Here is an 18,929-nt window from a genome sequence, read left to right on the forward strand (position 1 = left end):
TTATTGTGGAAACATCAATTGCTTCCTTTACTTTTGCCAGTGTTTCTCTCATGTATTTTGTGGCACCTTGATTGGGTGCATAGACATTTGTGATTGTTATTTCTTCTTGTTGAATTGCCCCTTTTATTAGTATGTAGTGGCCTTCTTTGTCTCTCAAAACATCCCTGCATTTAAAGTCTATTTTATCTGAGATTAATGTTGCTACACCTGCTTTGTTTTGGCTGTAGCTTGCATGAAATATTTTTTTCCATCCTTTCACTTTCAATTTCTTTGTGTCCCTGTGTCTAAGATGAGTCTCTTGTATGCAACATATTAATGGTACATATTTTTTTTGATCCATTCTGCAAATCTGTATCTTTTAATTGGGGAGTTTAAGCCATTTACATTCAGCATTATAACCATGAAGGCATTTCTTGAATCAGCCATCTTCCTTTGGTTTATGTTTGTCATATATATTTTTCCCCTCTCTCTATTAATATCCTTTATTGTACCCATACCGAATCTCTTTAGTACTGATCCTTTCTCCAAGTCTCTTTGTCCTTTCTTTGTTTCTCTGTCTATAGGGCTCCCTTTAGTATCTCCAGTAGGGCAGGTCTCTTGTTAGCAAATTCTCTCAGCATTTGTTTGTCTGTGAAAAATTTAAGCTCTCCCTCAAATTTGAAGGAGAGCTTTGCTGGATAAAGTATCCTTGGTTGGAAATGTTTCTCACTCAGAATTTTAAATATATCGTGCCACTGCCTTCTTGCCTCCATGGTGGCTGCTGAGTAGTCACTACTTAGTCTTATGCTGTTTCCTTTGTATGTGATGAATTGCTTTTCTCTTGCTGCTTTCAGAACTTGCTCCTTCTCTTCAGTATTTGACAGTGTGATCAGAATATGTCTCGTAGTGGGTTTATTTGGATTTCTTCTATTTGGAGTTCCCTGAGCATTTAGGATTTGTGTATTTATGTTGTTTAGAAGATTTGGGAAGTTTTCCCCAATAATTTCTTTCAATACTCTTCCTAGACCTTTACCCTTTTCTTCCTCTTCTGGAACACCAATGAGTCTTATATTCGAATGTTTTATATTATCTATCATATCCCTGAGGTGTGTTTCAATTTTTTCAATTTTTTTCCCCATTCTTTCTTTTATGCTTTCATTTTCCATTCTGTCATCTTCCAGGTCACTGATTCGTTGTTCAGCTTCCTCTAGTCTTGTACTATGAGTGTCCAGAATCTTTTTAATTTGGTCAACAGTTTCTTTAATTTCCATAAGATCATCTATTTTTTTATTTCGTCTTGCAATGTCTTCTTTATGCTCTTCTAGGGTCTTCTTGATTTCCTTTGTCTCCCGTACTATGGTCTCACTGTTCATCTTTAGTTCTTTGAGTAGCTGCTCTAGGTGCTGTGTCTCTTCTGATCTTTTGATTTGGGTGCTTGGGCTTGGGTTATCCATATCGTCGGGTTTTTTCATATGCTTTACAGTTTTCTGTTTTTGGCCTCTTGGCATTTGCTTTACTTGATAGGGTTCTTTTAGGATTTGTAGACCAATTGAAGTCCTTATCTCTAATTTATCAGATCTACAGCTTTGTGGAGTACACTTTCTCTAACTAACCAGCAGGTGGCATCCACGAGCCACCTGTTCTCCACAAGCCAGTTCTCCCCTGCTTTGCCTTTGTGGTGAGTGGAGGAGTGAGTCTTGTGGGGTCCAATTGGTGTACCAAGCTTGCGTGTGTAGTTGGTGTTGCCCGCCCTGTATATGGGGCGTGTTTCTGGGCAGTCAGGGAGTGGGGGTGGCTCTAACAATCAAATGTCCCTGGTGATCCTGGAGTTTTAAAGCTGCTGCAATAGTCTAATCCTTCAGTTCAGTCCTGCCACAGTTTGTCTCTGCCACTGACCCAGAAGTCCTTGGTATTGGCGTATGGCTCCTGAGACTTGCGAGTGGGTCCCTCTTCCAGGCCGTGCACCCCGGGTCCTCTGTTGAGGGATGACTGTGCTATGTCACAGGTGAGTGCCGTCCCCCCAGGGCAGTTCTCGGCTCCTGGGCTGTGTAGGGAGGCTCCCAGTCTGCTGAAATGATGGCTGAATGGGGCTTTGTTAATTCACACTGCTCCACCTTCCCAACTCTGGAACAATCAGCTGAGGTTGCAGGGAAGGCTAATGTCCACGCCCAGGTTTGTGGTGTGTGCCTGTTATTTGAAGCACTTCCGTCACACTGGGTTGTCTGGGGCAGCTCTGGGCTATGGGGCTGGTGATGGGCAGGAGTGTTTCCTGTCCACCAGGATGATGGCTGTGAGCGGACACCCCCCTTTTCTTGGGAAGTTGTGGTGTTTAGTGAATTTTCTCAGCTGCTGGATTATTCCCTTTTGTCTCAGGGCTCTCTTAGTTCTGCTCTTGTCTTGACCTGCCCAAATTGCAAGTCTTTGAAGCTTTCTGTATTGGGCTTCTTAGAGTAATTGTTTTAGAAAAAGAAAAAAGGATTAAAAAAAAAAAAGGGCCCTTCTCACAGATCTAATGGGTTATTGAAATTCTAAGAGACAAAGCAATTAGGGCCATTAAGGAAAGGTCCACAGGGCAGAGAGATCAGCTTTTCTTCGGGATTTGCATATGAGCCTCAGCCTGAGCTCTGCCCTTCCCCTTTCTGTGTTCACCAGAACTCCAAAAATCCTCCGCTTTTATTTTGGAGTTTTTCGTGTTGTTTTTTTTCTATGCCTGTCTCCTCTCTGCTGGGCTGGCTGCTCTCAGATTCTCTGCTGCCTGGTCTCAGTCTGTCTATGGTTGGAGTTTGGATCAGTAGAATGAGTTTCCAATAAGGGCAGCCACTGCAGTTCTCCCTTCTCCTTCCCGGAGCTGACAGCCCCTCCTCCCATGGGACTGAGCCTGGCAGGGAGGGGTGCGGGTCCCCTGGCCACAAAAACTTACAGATTTTGCTGATCTCAGCAGTTCCACGTTTTCATGAGTGTTGTATGAAGTATGCCCAAAGTCAGATTGCTCTGTGTTGTCCAGTCTACACAGTTCCTGGCTTTCTACCTACTTTCCTGGAGGAGTAACTAAAACATACAGCTCACCAGTCTGCCGTCTTGCCCCGCCCACACCGAGACTACTTTTAAGAAGGTGTTTATATAGTGACAAGGTTAAATAGAGTGGTGCAAGGTCAAGTCCATAGACTCATGTCACCTAAGAGTCCTTAATTCAATGAGGTAGAAAGACCTTTGCACTCAAGGGAGCCTCTCCAGCTTCTACCTTGACACTTGTTTTATGTCCCAGCTTATGGTCCCTTCTGGAGAAAGATCTGTGATCACTAGAGAAAAATGTTCACAGAAAAATGGTGATTTGGGATGTAATGTACTATATATGTCTGTTAAAATTCTCTGTATCTCTTTCTCTTTTCCCTGTCTCTCCACCGGCAGGGCTCCCCTCAGAATCTGAAGTAAGGCAGGTCTTTCATCGGCAAAGTCTCTCAGCACTTGTTTGTCTGTGAAAAATTTAAGCTCTCCCTCAAATTTGCAGGAGAGTTTTGCTGGATAAAGTATTCTTGGTTGGAAATTTTTCTCTCTCAGAATTTTAAATATGTCATTCCACTGCCTTCTCGCCTCCATGGTGGCCACTGAGTAGTCACAACTTAATCTTATGTTGTTTCCTTTGTATGTGGTAAATTGCTTTTCTCTTGCTGCTTTCAGAACTTGCTCCTTCTCTTCAGTATTTGACAGTCTGATCAGAATATGTCTTGGAGTGGGTTTATTTGGATTTATTCTATTTGGAGTTTGCTGGGCATTTATGCTTTGTGTATTTATATTGTGTAGAAGGTTGGGAAAGTTTTCCCCAACAATGTCTTTGAATACTCTTTCTAGACCTTTACCCTTCTCTTCCCCTTCTGGGACACCAATGAGTCTTAAGTTTAGACATTTTATTTTATCAATCATATCCCTGAGATCCATTTCGATTTTTTCGATGTTTTTCTCCATTCTTTCTTTTGTTCTTTCATTTTCTGTTCTGTGGGCTTCTAGGACACTGAGATGTTGTTCAGCTTCCTCTAGCCTAGTATTATGAATATCCAGAGTCTTTTTAATTTGGCCAGCAGTTTCTTTTTTTTTTTTTTTTCATTCAAATTTGCATTTAATTTCTATTTACATTCATTCAATCTGAAATCAAATATCTTAATACAGTAAACCAAATACAAGATGAAAAGCAGAAAAGGTGTTACCCTCATAATACTCCTAATAAGGCAGCTGGAAGAATTTATTTACTCTAATAGATGCAAAGCCAACTTGGGATAGGAGAAAAATAATCGTTTTAAAGAGCAAACACAAACAGAGATGAACCCATTTTTCAGATGTTATTCCAGATAATCCACTGATAATACTTGTGCTGTAGTGTTAAGAATCATATAAGACAAGTACTGTATTAATTGGCAACAGACCACAAGTCATATGTGACAATCAAATACTTTTAAGATCATTTTGTCTGGCCTGCTAGTGTCTACTCCTATGGGAAAAGGTAGATGTTTGGTCATTGGTGTTTTTAGTTGAGAAATTAGCCATCTTCAAAGCCTTAAAATCCATTCTTCATAAATTCAACATGTCTCATGGGAATAATCTTACATCTAGTCCTGTAAGCCACAAACCATGTGGCTAGCTGGATACCCAAAATAATTAGGTCTTATATTAGTAACTTCTAAGGCCTAGTACATCAATACTAAGTATCTTGTTTATACCCATGTATTATCTATAGTAAAGAACTGAATTTATGAAATATCATACATGCATCCTTCCTGCCAAATAAATTACCTTCTATCTCAAAATATAGTATGGGAAAATCCTTTTTGAATAATTCAAATTAGTTAAGACCAAAAAGGTGGAAAAGAAATAACATAATTTTTCTACAAATCTGGTTCAAGTTCACTAATTAACACTATACATTGTTAATCGCAGCTGATTTATATATCCCATTTTAATTCTGTAATGCTACAAATCTTATAAAATCAAATTAGTTAACTTCAGTTTTCAGTGATTATATTTTAATTAGAAAACAGCATGTATAAAATAAAAAAATATCCTGTAATAGCTGATTTCAAAGAAAATAATTCAAGCAATGAAAGAAAAGCACTTAAGTTCTTTTATACACTTACCTGGAATAATCATAAAGAACCTTCCTAGAAACTCAAGACTAGTAATATTGACATCATGTATTTTAAACTATGCTTGGATTTTTACAAATAAATATAGGGTAAGCCATATTGCATAGGTGTGTGCTTTCTGTCTGTGACACCAATGTGGCACTCGACATGTTTTCACAGTCATAGCAGGGATATCCATTTATAAAACACAATTTCTCAATAAACTTGCCAAACAAGAAATTAATTTCACTTAATGAATGTTAAGTTAGAAAAACTATGTATCTGTGTGGATTGTAGGTGTGCAACTAATGCTTTTTTGTTTTTTTTTCCCAGAAAAATTGCAGGGTTTGCCACTATTGCTGGTAGTACTAATATGAAAATGTTTTAATTATGGAGTGGTTATAGCCAGCCTACCACAGTGCAAATGTTACTAGCAAATAGGATTGAGGAGGAATATTCTGGTGTACAAGTATCATTGGAATTTGGTCAGGCAGTCAAATCTACAGTTAGTAGCCATACTTAAAACAAGTATTCGAATAGCACAAGCCATTTACAGTCTGAAATAAAGTCCATACACACCACAATAGCATCCTGGGTTCTGATTTTTTTTTCCAACATCACAAAATGACAGGGAACAAAGATCTATATTTTAAGTACAATTTCTGCCCTTAATCATCATTGTAGCTTCTAATTTACTAGCTACAGTTACCAAGATCTCCATAGGCTGCTGCAGTAAGAGGGGTGGAGGCCTTGAGGGGTTGTTAAAAAAAGAAAAAGCTTTCTGTCTGAAGATAAATTGTTATCACTTCTTTGATTTATTGCCACAATTGAAAAGGTGTATTTCCAATCATTTTTCATGGTTCTGTTTTCAGCAGTTTCTTTTATTTCCATAAGGTCTTCTATTTTTTTATTTACTCTTGCAATGTCTTCTTTATGCTCTTCTAGGGTCTTCTTTATGTCACTTATATCCTGGGCCATGGTCTTCTTGATGTCCTTTAAATCCTTTGCCATGTTTTCATTCCTCAATTGCAGTTCTTTGGTTAATTTTGCAAAGTACTGTGTATCTTCCGATATTTTGATTTGTGTGTTTGGAGTTGGATTCTCCATATCGTCTGGTTTTATCATATGCATTAAGATTTTCTGTTGTTTTTGGCCTCTTGGCATTTGTTTTGCTTGATAGGATTCTTTCAAGTTGTAAAAAAAAAAAAGGGATATTTTTCAGAAACACAGTTTGGTGACATACACTTTCTGTAACTAATCAGCAGATAGCATCTGTGAGTCACCTATATCCCTCAAGTCAGTTCTCAACCTTGTTCCCACGGTGTGTGGGGAAATGATTCTTGTGGGTTCAGTTGGAGAACTCAGTTTGGGTGTGTTGCTGGAGCCATCCGCCCTGAATGTGGGGCGTGTGTATGGGTGGCCAGGGAGGAAGGGCAGTTTTAATGTTCAAATCCCCCAGGATCCCGGAGATTCAAGGCTGCCACAAGAGTCTAAGCTTCATTTCATTTCAGGCCCAGACCCTCTCTCTCGCTGATCCACAAACCACTGGACTTCGCATAGCGTCCCTGGGTCCTCCGAGCGGGTCCCCCCTCCCAGCTGCGGTTCTCCAGGAGCTCAGCCAAGGGAATGCCGTGCTATCTTCCCAGTGTGTGCCGTCCCTCAAAAGAAGCCCTGGGCCACCAGGCCGTGCAGGGGTGCTCTCAGCCTGAAGCAAAAATGGCCGAATGGGGCGTCTCAACCCCCCCCACACACACACACACAGTTCCTCCTTCCCAGCTCCGGGACAACTGGCGGGACTCTGGGCTGTGGGCACGGCCCCAGGCAGTAGTTTATCCAGCCCTCCAGGGGGCCAGCTACAAGCCACATGGTTTCTTTCTGCTTCCGGCTCTCCCCTCCGTTCCCCTGGACCCAAGGGTATCTGCAGCGGGCTATCTTCCCAGCCAGACACCGAGAGGCTGGCCCAGCCTCCTCTTGCTGTGCTTTACTGCGTTGTTCCCACAATCACAGCTGAAGCCGCTCCTGGGTTTTTCCCTTTTTTTTTTATTTTAAAAGAGCCAGCTGGTCTCCAAACGCTGAACCCTGGCTTCCCCAGACTGCTGCGCGGCTGCGGGTCTTCCAGCCAGCTTACTCACTCATTTCAGAATGCCGACTCCTGGTTTCACCAAGTATACGACCCTTCTGGAGCTAGGAGCCCTCGTCCAGCTGGCGCATCGCTGTAACCGGTATTCTGGGTCACTTTCTGGTTTTTATCTAGTGTTTTTCACAGAGGCTTTTTTTTCGCCCTGTCTCAGCTAGCTGCCATCTTAGTTTCTCCAATTGATTTTCTTATATTAAACCACCCTTGCATTTCTGGGTTAAATTACACTTGATCGTGGTGTATAATCCTTTAAATGCTGTTCAATTTGATCTACTATTATTTTGTTGAGAATTTTTACACCTAGTCAGACCTAGGGATATTGGTCTGTAATTTTCTTTTCTTGTGATAGCTTTATGTGGCTTTGATAATTTGGGTGATGCTTGCCTCATAGAATGAATTAGGAACACTTTCCTTGTCTTCAATATTTTGGAAGAATTTTAGGATTGGTGCTAATTCTTCTTTGAATGTCTGGTTAAATTTGCCAGTGAAACCATCTGGTCAAGGACTTTTCTGTTTGGAAGGTTTTTGAATTGCTGACTCAATCTCTTTTCCTGTTTTTGGTCTGTTGAGATCTTTTTTTCTCAAGTCGGTTTAGGGAGTTAGTGTGTCCTAATGAATGAATTTATCCATTTCATCGAAGTTTTCTAATTTGTTGGTGTACAGTTATTCATAATATCCTCTTTTTTCCTTTATGTCTTTTCCTGCCTACTTGCTCTAGTTAGCACTTCCAGAACAGTGTTGAATAGCAATAGTGATAGCAGGCATCCTTGTTCTGTTCCTGATCTTAGGGAGAAGCTTTCAGTCTTTCACCATTGCATATAATTGTAGCTGTAGGTTTTTTATATATGTCCTTTATCGTGTTGTGGAAGCTCTATTCTTGTTTTAGTTTCCTTGGCCTAAAGGAAAAATTATAAAATTGTTAGCATTGCCCCCTTTCGTTCCTGATTTTTATTATTTGCTTTCTCTCCCTTTTTTCCTTTGTCAGTGTAACCAAATGTTTGTCAACTTTGTTGATCTTTTCAAAACCAAACTTTGGTTTCATTGATTTTCTCTATTATTTTTCTATTCTGTATTTCATTTATCTCTTCTCTAATCTCTATTATTTCCTTCCTTCTTCTCACTTTGGATTTGGCTTGTTCTTCTTTTTTTATTTCTTCCAGGTGTGATGATGGGTTACTGACTTGAGATCTTTCTTCTTTTCTTTAATGTAAGCATTTAGACCTATAAATTTTCCTCTGACCACTGCCTTTGCTAGCATCCCATAGTTTGGGTGTGTGGTGTTTTCGTTTCCTTTCATCTTCAGATATTTCCTAATTTCCCTTGTGATTTCTTCTTTGACTCATTGGTTATTTAAGAGTACATTTTTAAATTTCCACAAATTTGTTAATTTTCTATTTCTCCCTCTATTATTGATTTCCACCTTCACTTGGAGAAGATACTTTGTTTGATTTAAAATTTTTAAAATTTTTTGAGACACATTTGTGACCTAACGTTTTATTCTAGACAGTGATCATGTTCACTTGAGAAGAATATGTGCTCTTCTGTAGTTGAATCAAGTGCTCTATGTATGTCTACTGTGTCTAGTGGGTAGTATTGATTAAGTCTTTTATTTCATTATGTATCTTTTATTTAGATGTTTTCTATCCATTATGGAAAGTGGTATATTGAAGTCTCCTACTGTAAATGTAGAACCATGTATTTTTCCCTTCAAATCTGTGTTTGCTTTATATATTTTGGGGCCCTGTTGTTAGGTGCATATATGTTTGTATATGCACTTTTTTGTTTGAATTCACTTTTTTATCAATATGCAACACTTTTCTTCGCCCCTTTTAAAAGTTTTTTTTTTAACTGAGATTTTTCACATACCATACAATTATCCAACGATCCAAAGTGTACAATCAATTGCCCATGGTACCATCATACAGCTGTGCATTCATCACCACAATTAAAAGTTTTTTTTCAATTTCTAAAACATTTTCATTACTCCAGAAAAGAAATAAAGACACAAAAAAGGAAACTCCAAACCTCCCATACCCCTAACCATCCCCCTCCATTATTGATTCATAGTATTTGTATAGTACATTTGTTACTGTTGATGAAAGAATATTAAAATACTACTAACTGTAGTATATAGTTTGCAATAGGTATATTTTTTTCCTATATGCCTCTCTATTATTAACTTTCAGTTATAGTGTCATACCTTTGTTCTAGTTCATAAGAGAGATTTCTAATATTTGTACAGTTAATCACGGACATTGTCCACCACATGATTCACTGTTTTATACATTCCCATCTTTTAACCTCCAACTTTCCTTCTGGTGACATGTGTGACTCTAAGCTTCCCCTTTCCACTACATTCACATACCATTCAGCACTGTTAGTTATTCTCACAACATGCTACCATTACCTCTCTCCATTTCCAAATGTTCAAGTTCACCCTAGTTGAACATTCTGCTCATAACAAGCAACTGCTCCCCATTCTTTAGCCTCATTCTATATCCTGATAACATACATTACCTGTCTATGAGTTTACATATTATAATTAGTTTATATCAGTGAGACCCTGCAATATTTGTCCTTATGTGTCTGTCTTATTTCACTCAATATAGTGCCCTCAATGTTTCTTCATCAACCCATTTTTTTAAGATGGTTTTGTTCACACACCATACATTCCGTCCTAGGTAAACAATCGATGGTTCCCTGTATAGTCACGTATTTATGTGTTCACCACCCTCACCACTGTCTATATAAGGGCATCTCCATTTCTTCAACAAAGGAGGAGGAAGAGTCAAAGAAGGTAGAGAGACAAGAGAAAAAGAAAAAAAGAGAGAAAAGAAAACAAAACTTGACATCTAGGATGCAACAAAAGGAAAGATAGCATTAAACTAAAGTAGAATAAAGAGACAACATCACCAATGCCAAGAGTCCCATAACCCTCTCCTATGCCCCCACATATGCATTTAGCTTTGGTATATTGCCTATGTTATATTAAAGGAGGCATAATACACTGTTTCTGTTAACTATAGTCTCTAGTTTGCATTGATTGTATTTTTTCCCCAATCCCACCCCATTTTTAACACCTTGCAGGGTTGACATTCATTTGTTCTCTCTCATGTAAGAACATATTTGTACCTTTTATCACAGCTGTTGATCACCCTAGGTTTCACTGAGTTATACAGTCCCAGTCTTTAACTTTCCTCTTTCCTTCTGGTGTCCCACATGCTCCTAACCTTCCTCTTTCCCCCATACTCATAGTCTTCTTGGTTCAGTGTACCTACATTTCTGTGCTATTGTCTCCCAAAATTGTGTTCCAATCCTCTTACTCCTGTCTTTTCCTTTCTGTCTGTAGTGCTCCCTTTAGTGTTTCCTGTAGAGCAGGTATCTTGTTCACAAACTCTGTCATTGTCTGTTTGTAAGAGAATATTTTAAACTCCCTCATATTTGAAGGGCAGTTTTGCCAGATATAGGATCTTGGTTGGTGGTTTTTCTCTTTCAGTATCTTAAATGTATCACCCCACTTCCTTCTTGCCTCCATGGTTTCTACTGAGAAATCCGCACATAGTCTTATCAAGCTTCTTTGTATGTGATGGATCACTTTTCTCTTGATGCTTTCAGGATTCTCTTTTTATCTTAGACATTTGATAATCTGATTATTAAGTGTCTTGGCGTAGGCCTATTCAGATATATTCTGTTTGGGGTACACTGCAGTTCTTGAATCTGTAATTTTATGTCTTTCATAAGAGAAGGGAAATTTTCATTGATTATTTCCTCTATTATTGCTTCTGCCCCTTTCCCTTCTCTTCTCCTTCTGGGACACCCATGACACGTACATTCCTTCATTTCATTTTGTCTTTAAGTTCCCAGAGATGTTGCTCATATTTTTCCATTATTTTCTCTATCTGTTCTTTTGTGTGTAGGCTTTCAGGTGCCTTGCTTCCCAGTTCCTGAGTATTTTCTTCTGCCTTTTGAGATCTGCTGTTGTATGTCTCCATTGTGTCTTTCATCTCTTTGTGAAAGATCTTTATCATCTGTGTTGTGCCTTTCATTTCCGTAGAGTCTGTCATTCGTTTTTTCATACTTTCAATTTTACCTTATGTATGCCCAGTGTTTTCATTAAATGTTTCTTCTCTTTTGCCATATCTTCATAAACATTTGAATTGATTTAGCATTAATTGTTTCAATTCCTGTATCTCAGTTGAAGTGTAAGTCTGTTCCTTTGACTGGGCCATAACTTCATTTTTCTTAGTGTAGGTTGTAGTTTTCTGTTGTCTAAGCATCTTGTCTCCTTGGTTACCCCAATCAGGTTTTCTGAGACCAGAACAGGCTCAGGTCTCAGAAGAAGGACATAGTATCAGGTTTCCGAGAGTGTGTCTTAGAAAATTGACACACCATGTGAGGCATCAAGTCACTGTGCTTTTCTGCCCAGCAGGTGGCACTTGTCAGCCTGTCACTCCAGACTGGTGTAAAGAAGTGTGGTCTGTGGCTGTTTTCCCCCAGGCTCTGGGGTCCGGTTTTGAATGGAAGGCAGGTAGTAGAGTTTGGCATCCCCTCCTTCCTCTTAGGGAGTATATACCCCCTAGGGAGAGATCATCTGTATTTGAATAGTCTCTCTGACTCTGCTATCTCCACCTTTTCTGGATCAGAGCACTGGGAACTGAAAATGGCTGAGGCTTTCTCCACTGAGCCAAAAAAGGAACAGAAAGCCCCCCTTCATGGCCAGTCTATGCCCCCCCTCAGTTTCCCCCGTTGGGCAAAGATAGCACCTGGTCCTCTGGGCTCCCCTTCCCTCCCAGAAAGGTCTTCCAGCTCTCTAAGGTCAGTTGTCACCAAAAGCCTCTGTCTGCTTGTTGAGGATTCATAGCTTGTATTGAGCAGTCCACATTTGTTAATTAAAACCCCAGTTGGGGCTGGACTGAGCTACATTTGATCACTCTGGGAATGCTGCTTTCTGCCACAGTAAGATTTTGCAGTTTGGGCTGCCATGGTGGGGAGGGGGCTCTTGGCTTGAGTACACAGTTTTTACTTACAGATTTTGTGCTGCAATCTTGGGCATTCCTCTCAATCCAGGTTGGTGTACAATGTGTGGACAGTCATGTTTGTCCCCCAGCAGTTATTCCAGATTATTTACTAGTTGTTCCTGGTTGTTTATTAGTTGTTCCTGTGGGACTAACTACCTTCCACTCCTCTCTATACTGCCATCTTCTTCCTCCTGAAATTTCCACTTTTAAATCTATTTCTTTGCTGAAACTTTTAGTGTTCTTTTTTTCGTTTTTCTCAAGTGCTTTTGTAACTCAACTCATTGAAGCACTTTGTGATGGCTGCTGTAAAATCTTTGTCACATCGTTCTAACATCTGTGTTATCTCAACAATGACATCTGTTGATCATTGTTTTCATTCACAGTGAGATTTTTATCGGTTCTTGGTATATAAATGATTTTAGATTGAAACTCAGACATTTTGGGTATTATATTATGAGACTGTGCATCTTATTTAAATCAGTTGTAAATGCTTTTCCTGATACTGCTTTGGCAGTGGAAGCTGGTAGAGGGGGTCTCCTTTTCTTGCCAGTGTGGGGTGGAGACCAGGTTCCCTGCTCGGCCTCTGCTGACACCCCAGAGTGGGGCTGGGCTTGCTGCCGTTGCTGGACCCAGCCTCCACGGATGCTAGTCTGGCTGGGGTAGTGAGGGGCACCTCTCTACTGCTCGGCAATGGTGAAAGTCCGGACTCTGCCTGTTTGGAGCCACCCCAAGGGGGGCGGGGGGAAGGGTGACTGTCAGGTGGAGGTGGCAGGCCAGGATCCCCACCTGATCTCCACCTTCACCTGGGTGGGGGTGGGGAGAGGGGTTCTCAATGCAAGCCTGTGGGATGAAAATCCCTGTCCCTATTCTGCCTCAATGGTAGTATTGTGTGGGGTCCCTCATTACGGGCTGGCTGAGAGAAGTCTAGGTTCCCCAGTCATCCTTTACTGTCTTGGGTGGGAGTGGGGCCATAATTTTTTCTGTGCCATAATTTTCTGAGCAGTTATTGTCTTAAAGTTTCCTGCCTTGCTTGTCTGTCCCTTTTCTGGCTTTCTAACTAGAGAGGACAGGCTTTCCCTGGCGTTTTGGTGCGTGTGTGTATGTGTGTTTGTGTGTGTGTGTGTGTCTACGTCCAGTGGCATTTCCGGTTGCTGCCTTCTTTGGCAACAAGATTTATGAGGCAAAAATACCAGAGAACTACTCACTGCCATGCTGTTTCTCAGGCCCCAAGGTCACTAGCTAGTCGACCCTCTGCTCTCCACCTAACGCTAAGCAACTCCGCCTGTTCTGAGAGTGGGCTTGAGGAGTTTTCCAGAGGAGAGATCAGAGGGGCACCAAGAGAATTTTTTCCATTATATCCCCACACCTTTTCTACTTAAATGTAAGGCTTTTGCACTTACACTTTGGTCAGTTTGATAGCAGTGGTGGACATTCCATTGGTATTTAATGGCCTGCTCTCTGAAAGATTTGAAGCCATCAAAATGTCTACAGGTTGTGTGTGTTAATAACATTTATTTTGTTGTCTGGGCACCTCCTTGAGCCTGTTGATAGTCTTTGCATGATTCCTGCATCTCTCCCTGAGGGCGTCCTAAGGCCACAGTCTACAGACTCGGGACTGCAGACACATAGGCAGCGCCTTTCCTCCACACCTCGCTCTCCTGACAGAGGACTTCCGCTTGACAAACAAAATCAGATCCCTGGGCCACCGCTTGAGGAGTGTGAAGGCCTCTCTGACTCACAGGCTGACTCCATCTCGCTGTCCATGGCGGGGAAGACTCTGCTCTCTCGCGTTCCTCATTTAGCAGGATGATGAGGGGAAACCAGCATTGTAAATAAACCATTGTATTTCTTTCTCGTTTCCAGGCAAAAACTTGTAATTCCAGATGGAAGTTGCCCTGTCATTCTGAATACTTATTTTTGTCGGAAAGTTGGTGCTAAAGAAGATTCAGAATCAACTCGGGAAGAGCGTTGTCAGGACACACCACTTCCAAGAAGAATCATCACTTTGCACCAGATGTTTAGGTGTCAGGGTCTAGCAGATATTTCACCTGAAAGTCAGGTAAATTATTCATTGGCTTAGAGGTTTTATGCTTTATGATCATGTTGGTGAGTGGGTTTTGAAGGGCTCCAGTATAAGTGAGGATGTTACCTTTTGTCCCCCTCCATATATATAGTGTATGTATATGCTGTAGCACTGTACTGTTTTTATGCCTGAAAAAATGGTAGTTTGGTTCAGCCTTTAGTTTTGATAGTATTTCCTGGTTTTAGTATGTATTTTTAGTCTTTATTCTAATTCATTAAAATATGTGAATGTTTTTATTTTCTCTGTTCTCACAGTTGTCTAAGATTTTTGTTTAAGCCTTCTATTGTTTATTAACAACAGAAATCATGTTTTTCTTTTCCATGATATCTGTGCCCCTGGGATAAAAGAGCTGTGTAAGGTTGACATTGTCCCCTGGTGGTTGTTTATTTTTCATTTCCTGGGCCCTGAGCCACGATGGTCTGCCAGGGTTAATATGGGACCCCTGAGGCACGGTAGCAGTGGCACAAAGGCCACTACAGGAGCTGCCTCAGTTCCACACGGCTCCTAGCGCTCCATCCTCAGCATCATTAAGGACATTAGGGTTGTGGGGTGGGAGACCAGAGAGCAGCTCAAGGGGACATAAGACAGATAGAAAAAGTGAGAGACTGCCATCCTGTTTTGTGTGTATATATAATCAAACAAAACCTCCCTTTGACTATCTAAAGAAATGTTTGGAGGAGATTATGCACAGAGGAGAGTGCTAATCAATTTAATTGTAACAGATTTAAGGTATGGCCCAAATTGCATTACTGCTTTAACAGCTACATGATATTACATGCATGAGACACATTTTCATCTCTCAGCAGTGACAGTGAGGCTGCCCTCCGGCAGACACCCTGGTTCTGATGTTTGGTGACCCTGTCTCAGTTTTATGATCTTTAAAAGAGGATAATGACTGCTTCTACCTTTTGGGATGGTTGTGAAGGTGAATATGTTCACCATGTAAAGCACAGTTTGTAAAGAATAGTGCCTTGAATGCAGTAAGCATTCTAGAAGTATGTTGCTTCATTATGAGAGTTAATGTTACTGTAAAGCATTGTTAGTAAAATACATGAGGATATAAAGTGCATAGTCCAGCAGGTTACATGGAGCAAGCACTTAATAAAATGATTCATTTTTATTAAACCCTTACTATTCTCCTATTTTGTTTTTTGTTTGTTCTGTTGGAATGGTTATATCAGAAAAGAAAATTTTTAAAAATGACCACAAGGCATTTTGATGGGAGACCTTTCTAGGTGTTGTCACTCACTTTGCCCGTTCTGTGCAGGCAGTTGCCCCGGAGGCACAGAGGACCCTGCCGCGGGTGCTGCAGGCGTCCACAGCAGTTTCGTCACGGGATGGACTGAGCCTGCCACTCTCAGGCGTGCAGCGCGTCATCCTGAGTCAAGCTGAAGGGTTCCCTCTCTGTCTCTGCCAGGTGCTGTGTGGGAGTGAGGCCCCTCAGGGGGCAGGCCGGACCCCTGCGCGCTTCTCAGCCCACACCCTGCAGAGAGATTCCCTCCTGGACGTGGTAGACAGCCAAGGAGCCAGCCCACGGTCAGGAGTCCGTGTCCGGGTGGTGGTGCAGAGAACATATGCTCTTCCCAGCAGAGACGGCGCCCAGGGTCGGCAGGGAGGCAGCCCCACTGCTCTTCAGGCCCACGCAGACCCGCCCGGGGCTCGGTGAGTGACCAGGCACAGGCAGACTTGCCTCCAGTCACCTGGGCGTAGTTCTCGAGAGAGCGAAGGGCCTTCCTGCAGCAGTTTCTTAGCTGAATTCACCATATACTTGTGGTAGTGTTTGTCCTGCACCAAAAATTGGGACACATGGTCTGACAGGATTTGGGCCACATTTATTTCTTTATAGAAAAAGCCCACTAAAAAATTAAAACTGTTACGTTTACTTTTACCTTTACTGCTTCATGTTATTGAAAGTAATAAAAATATAAGGCTTATTGGTATTTTTCTGGAAAGCCAATACATGTGGTTACTATATGTAAAAAGACCACTGCAATATCAAATTTTATAAGTTTTAAAAGTCTGAATAAATAATGGCAATTAGTAAATCTGTGGCCTTCAGACAGTAGAAACCAAGACTTACTAAGTTAAGCCCAGAGCACTTTTTTAGAATTGAAATTTGTTTTTAATAAACTTTATTTTTAGTTTTTAGAGCAGCTTTAAATTGCATAGAAAGTCCGGAGTTCCTATATACCCCTCACACACACATAATTGAAGTTTTTATTGAGATAATTGTAGATTCACATGTAATTATAAGAAGTAATACAGAGCAATACCATATTTTACTTAATGGGGAACTTTTGCAAAACCATAGCACAGCATCACAACCAGGATGTGGACATTGATACAACCATTGATCTTATTCAGATGTATTTGCACTGATGTGTATGTGTTTAGTTCTGTTTAATTTGTTCTGTGTGTAGACCCGTGTGTCCACCACCACAGGCACGGCACCAGCCCGTTCCACCCACAGGATTCCATCAGCACATCCAGCTCCCTAACCCCTGGCAACTACTAATCACTCCCCCATTTCTACAATTTTGTCATTTCAACAATGTTATTTAAATGGAACCATGTAGTATGTAAACTTCTGAGATTGTGCTTTTCGCTTGGCATAATTCCCTGGAGGGTCAGCTAAGTTATCCTATTTATTGCTGAGTGGAGTTCTGTGGTGCGGTGCACCATTGTTTGTTTAACCAGTCATCCACTGAAGGACATTTGGGTTAGTTCCAGTTTTGCAATCTTACGAATAAAGCTCCTATGAACATTCAGGTACAAGTCTTTGTGTGAACATAAGTTTTCATTTCTCTAGGATCAATGCCCAGGAGTGCAGCTGCTGGATTGTATGGTAATTCACATTTAGTTTTATAATAAACTGCCAAACTGTTTTCCAGGGTGGCTGTGTCATTCAGAGCTTTTTAAGTATGAAGATTCTCTTGTGTTATTTTCCATAAAGGACATTTATGTCAGAATGTTGGCATACATTTTGAAGTTATCTTTCTTATGATGCTCAATTACCCTCAAAGCATAAGATGGATTTACAACAGAATAGGAATTAAAAGTCTAGATATCACTTCATAAAATTAGTTATTTTTTCTATCAACTCTTAATAAGAAAACACATACTGAAGAAACAGTAATTAACAATCATTTTGTTCTCTTGGTGCTTTCTGACACAATTCAGAATGACTGATAGGGAGCACTTGCTGTGTTAATTATGTATCCTCTTTAAGTGGATGGCACTGTATTTGAAAGTAGTATGTGCCATTTCAAATGATCTGGATCCTCGCTGTCCCACAGAGCGTTCCAGAATGATGCCAGTGCCATATATCTGCACTGTCCAGCACAGTGATCACTTACCACACTTGGCCGTTGCACTTAAAATAGGATTAGTGTAAACAAGGAACTAAATTTTATTTCATTTTAATTTCCTTTAAAGTAGCCGCCTGTGGCTATGGCGACCGCAGTGGACACACAGCTACAGATGACTGCCCGTGAACAAGAATCATACCCATCGGGTAACAGGCTTTGCTCACACAGGTTGTGCAAGTGACATCTTCTTTACTGCTTAGACTTAGACCCTTCTTGTTTTTGTGCTTTTCTATTAGCTGTGAACATATCCTTGACTGAGGAATTCTACTTGATGAACTTACTTACCTCATTTTAAATAATTTTATACAGTTTCTACATGGCAATCAGACAGCTGACTTTTCTGTCTTACGGTGTTTCATACTGTATCATTTGCTTTTTGTAAGTCTGTGTACAGAACGTTGCTTTGAGCTTCTCTGCTGACATCCCAGGAGCAGAATGGCCAGAGATACTCACTGGGGACTACTTTTTAGGCAGTGCACTTGGCTCCTTCCCTTCTCTGGAACAGGTCAAGTAACTCGGGAAATGGTAGCTTGCTGCTGGCTCACCAGGGGCAGAGGGCACTTCCTTAAGGTTACTCTAAATCTGATCTAAAACATCTTTTTCTCTTTTTCAGTCTCTAGAAAGTACTCAGGAAAAGAACCCTTGAAAAGGGAGGGGGTGTTTGGTGCATAAAATAAAAATTAGAGCCAATACCTGGAAAACTCAGCATCCAAGAAAAAGCAACAACAATAACAAGCAAAAACATATTATCCCAACTGAGTTCAAATAATTAACTGTGTTGGTGAGATTCTGCATGGCTGATGTTTTGGGGGCATTATTTTAGTTCTCTGAATTTCAAGAAGTTCCCTTGAGCTTTAGAGCTAAAGATTTTCTAGGGGAAAAATATATATATTTCTTTTGTTTGGAATATATGTGTTTGAGATCCGTTAAGCCACCTTTAAATTTTTTCACATGACTTCTTGTAGCTTAACACCAGTCTTGCACTCTTGGGTTTAAATCTGTGGTAAATTTAAATAAGATGGTCTGAGATGGTTATAGATTGGAACTAGGTGGCTTTTTTTGTTTGTTTGCTTCTCCTGACTTTTTTCATGTCACATATTCAGCATTAGGTTATGGGAAAGAGAATGCTTACTAATGCAGCAGTGAGATTTTTGGTGAACGTCCGCACCCCAGCACGTAGGGCACATGCTCCTAGGAGGGGAAAGCCGAGACCGAGTGACCAGGTAGCAG

General features: G+C 40.7%; 1 protein-coding gene across 5 annotated transcripts in view; it reads left to right on the plus strand.

Moving 5' to 3' along the window:
• The window catches only part of SPIDR (scaffold protein involved in DNA repair), a 624,221-nt gene that overhangs the window by 449,980 nt on the left and 155,312 nt on the right, over positions 1 to 18,929 (plus strand). For all 5 annotated transcript variants that reach the window (XM_037803415.1, XM_037803414.1, XM_037803416.1 and 2 more), the window contains 2 exons: positions 14,112 to 14,307; positions 15,749 to 15,993. In XM_037803415.1, the coding sequence (XP_037659343.1) occupies positions 14,112 to 14,307; positions 15,749 to 15,993 (441 nt within the window). The remainder of the gene's footprint in view (positions 1 to 14,111; positions 14,308 to 15,748; positions 15,994 to 18,929) is intronic.

This window comes from Choloepus didactylus, chromosome 14, assembly GCF_015220235.1.
Source record: "Choloepus didactylus isolate mChoDid1 chromosome 14, mChoDid1.pri, whole genome shotgun sequence".
NCBI lineage: Eukaryota > Metazoa > Chordata > Mammalia > Pilosa > Megalonychidae > Choloepus > Choloepus didactylus.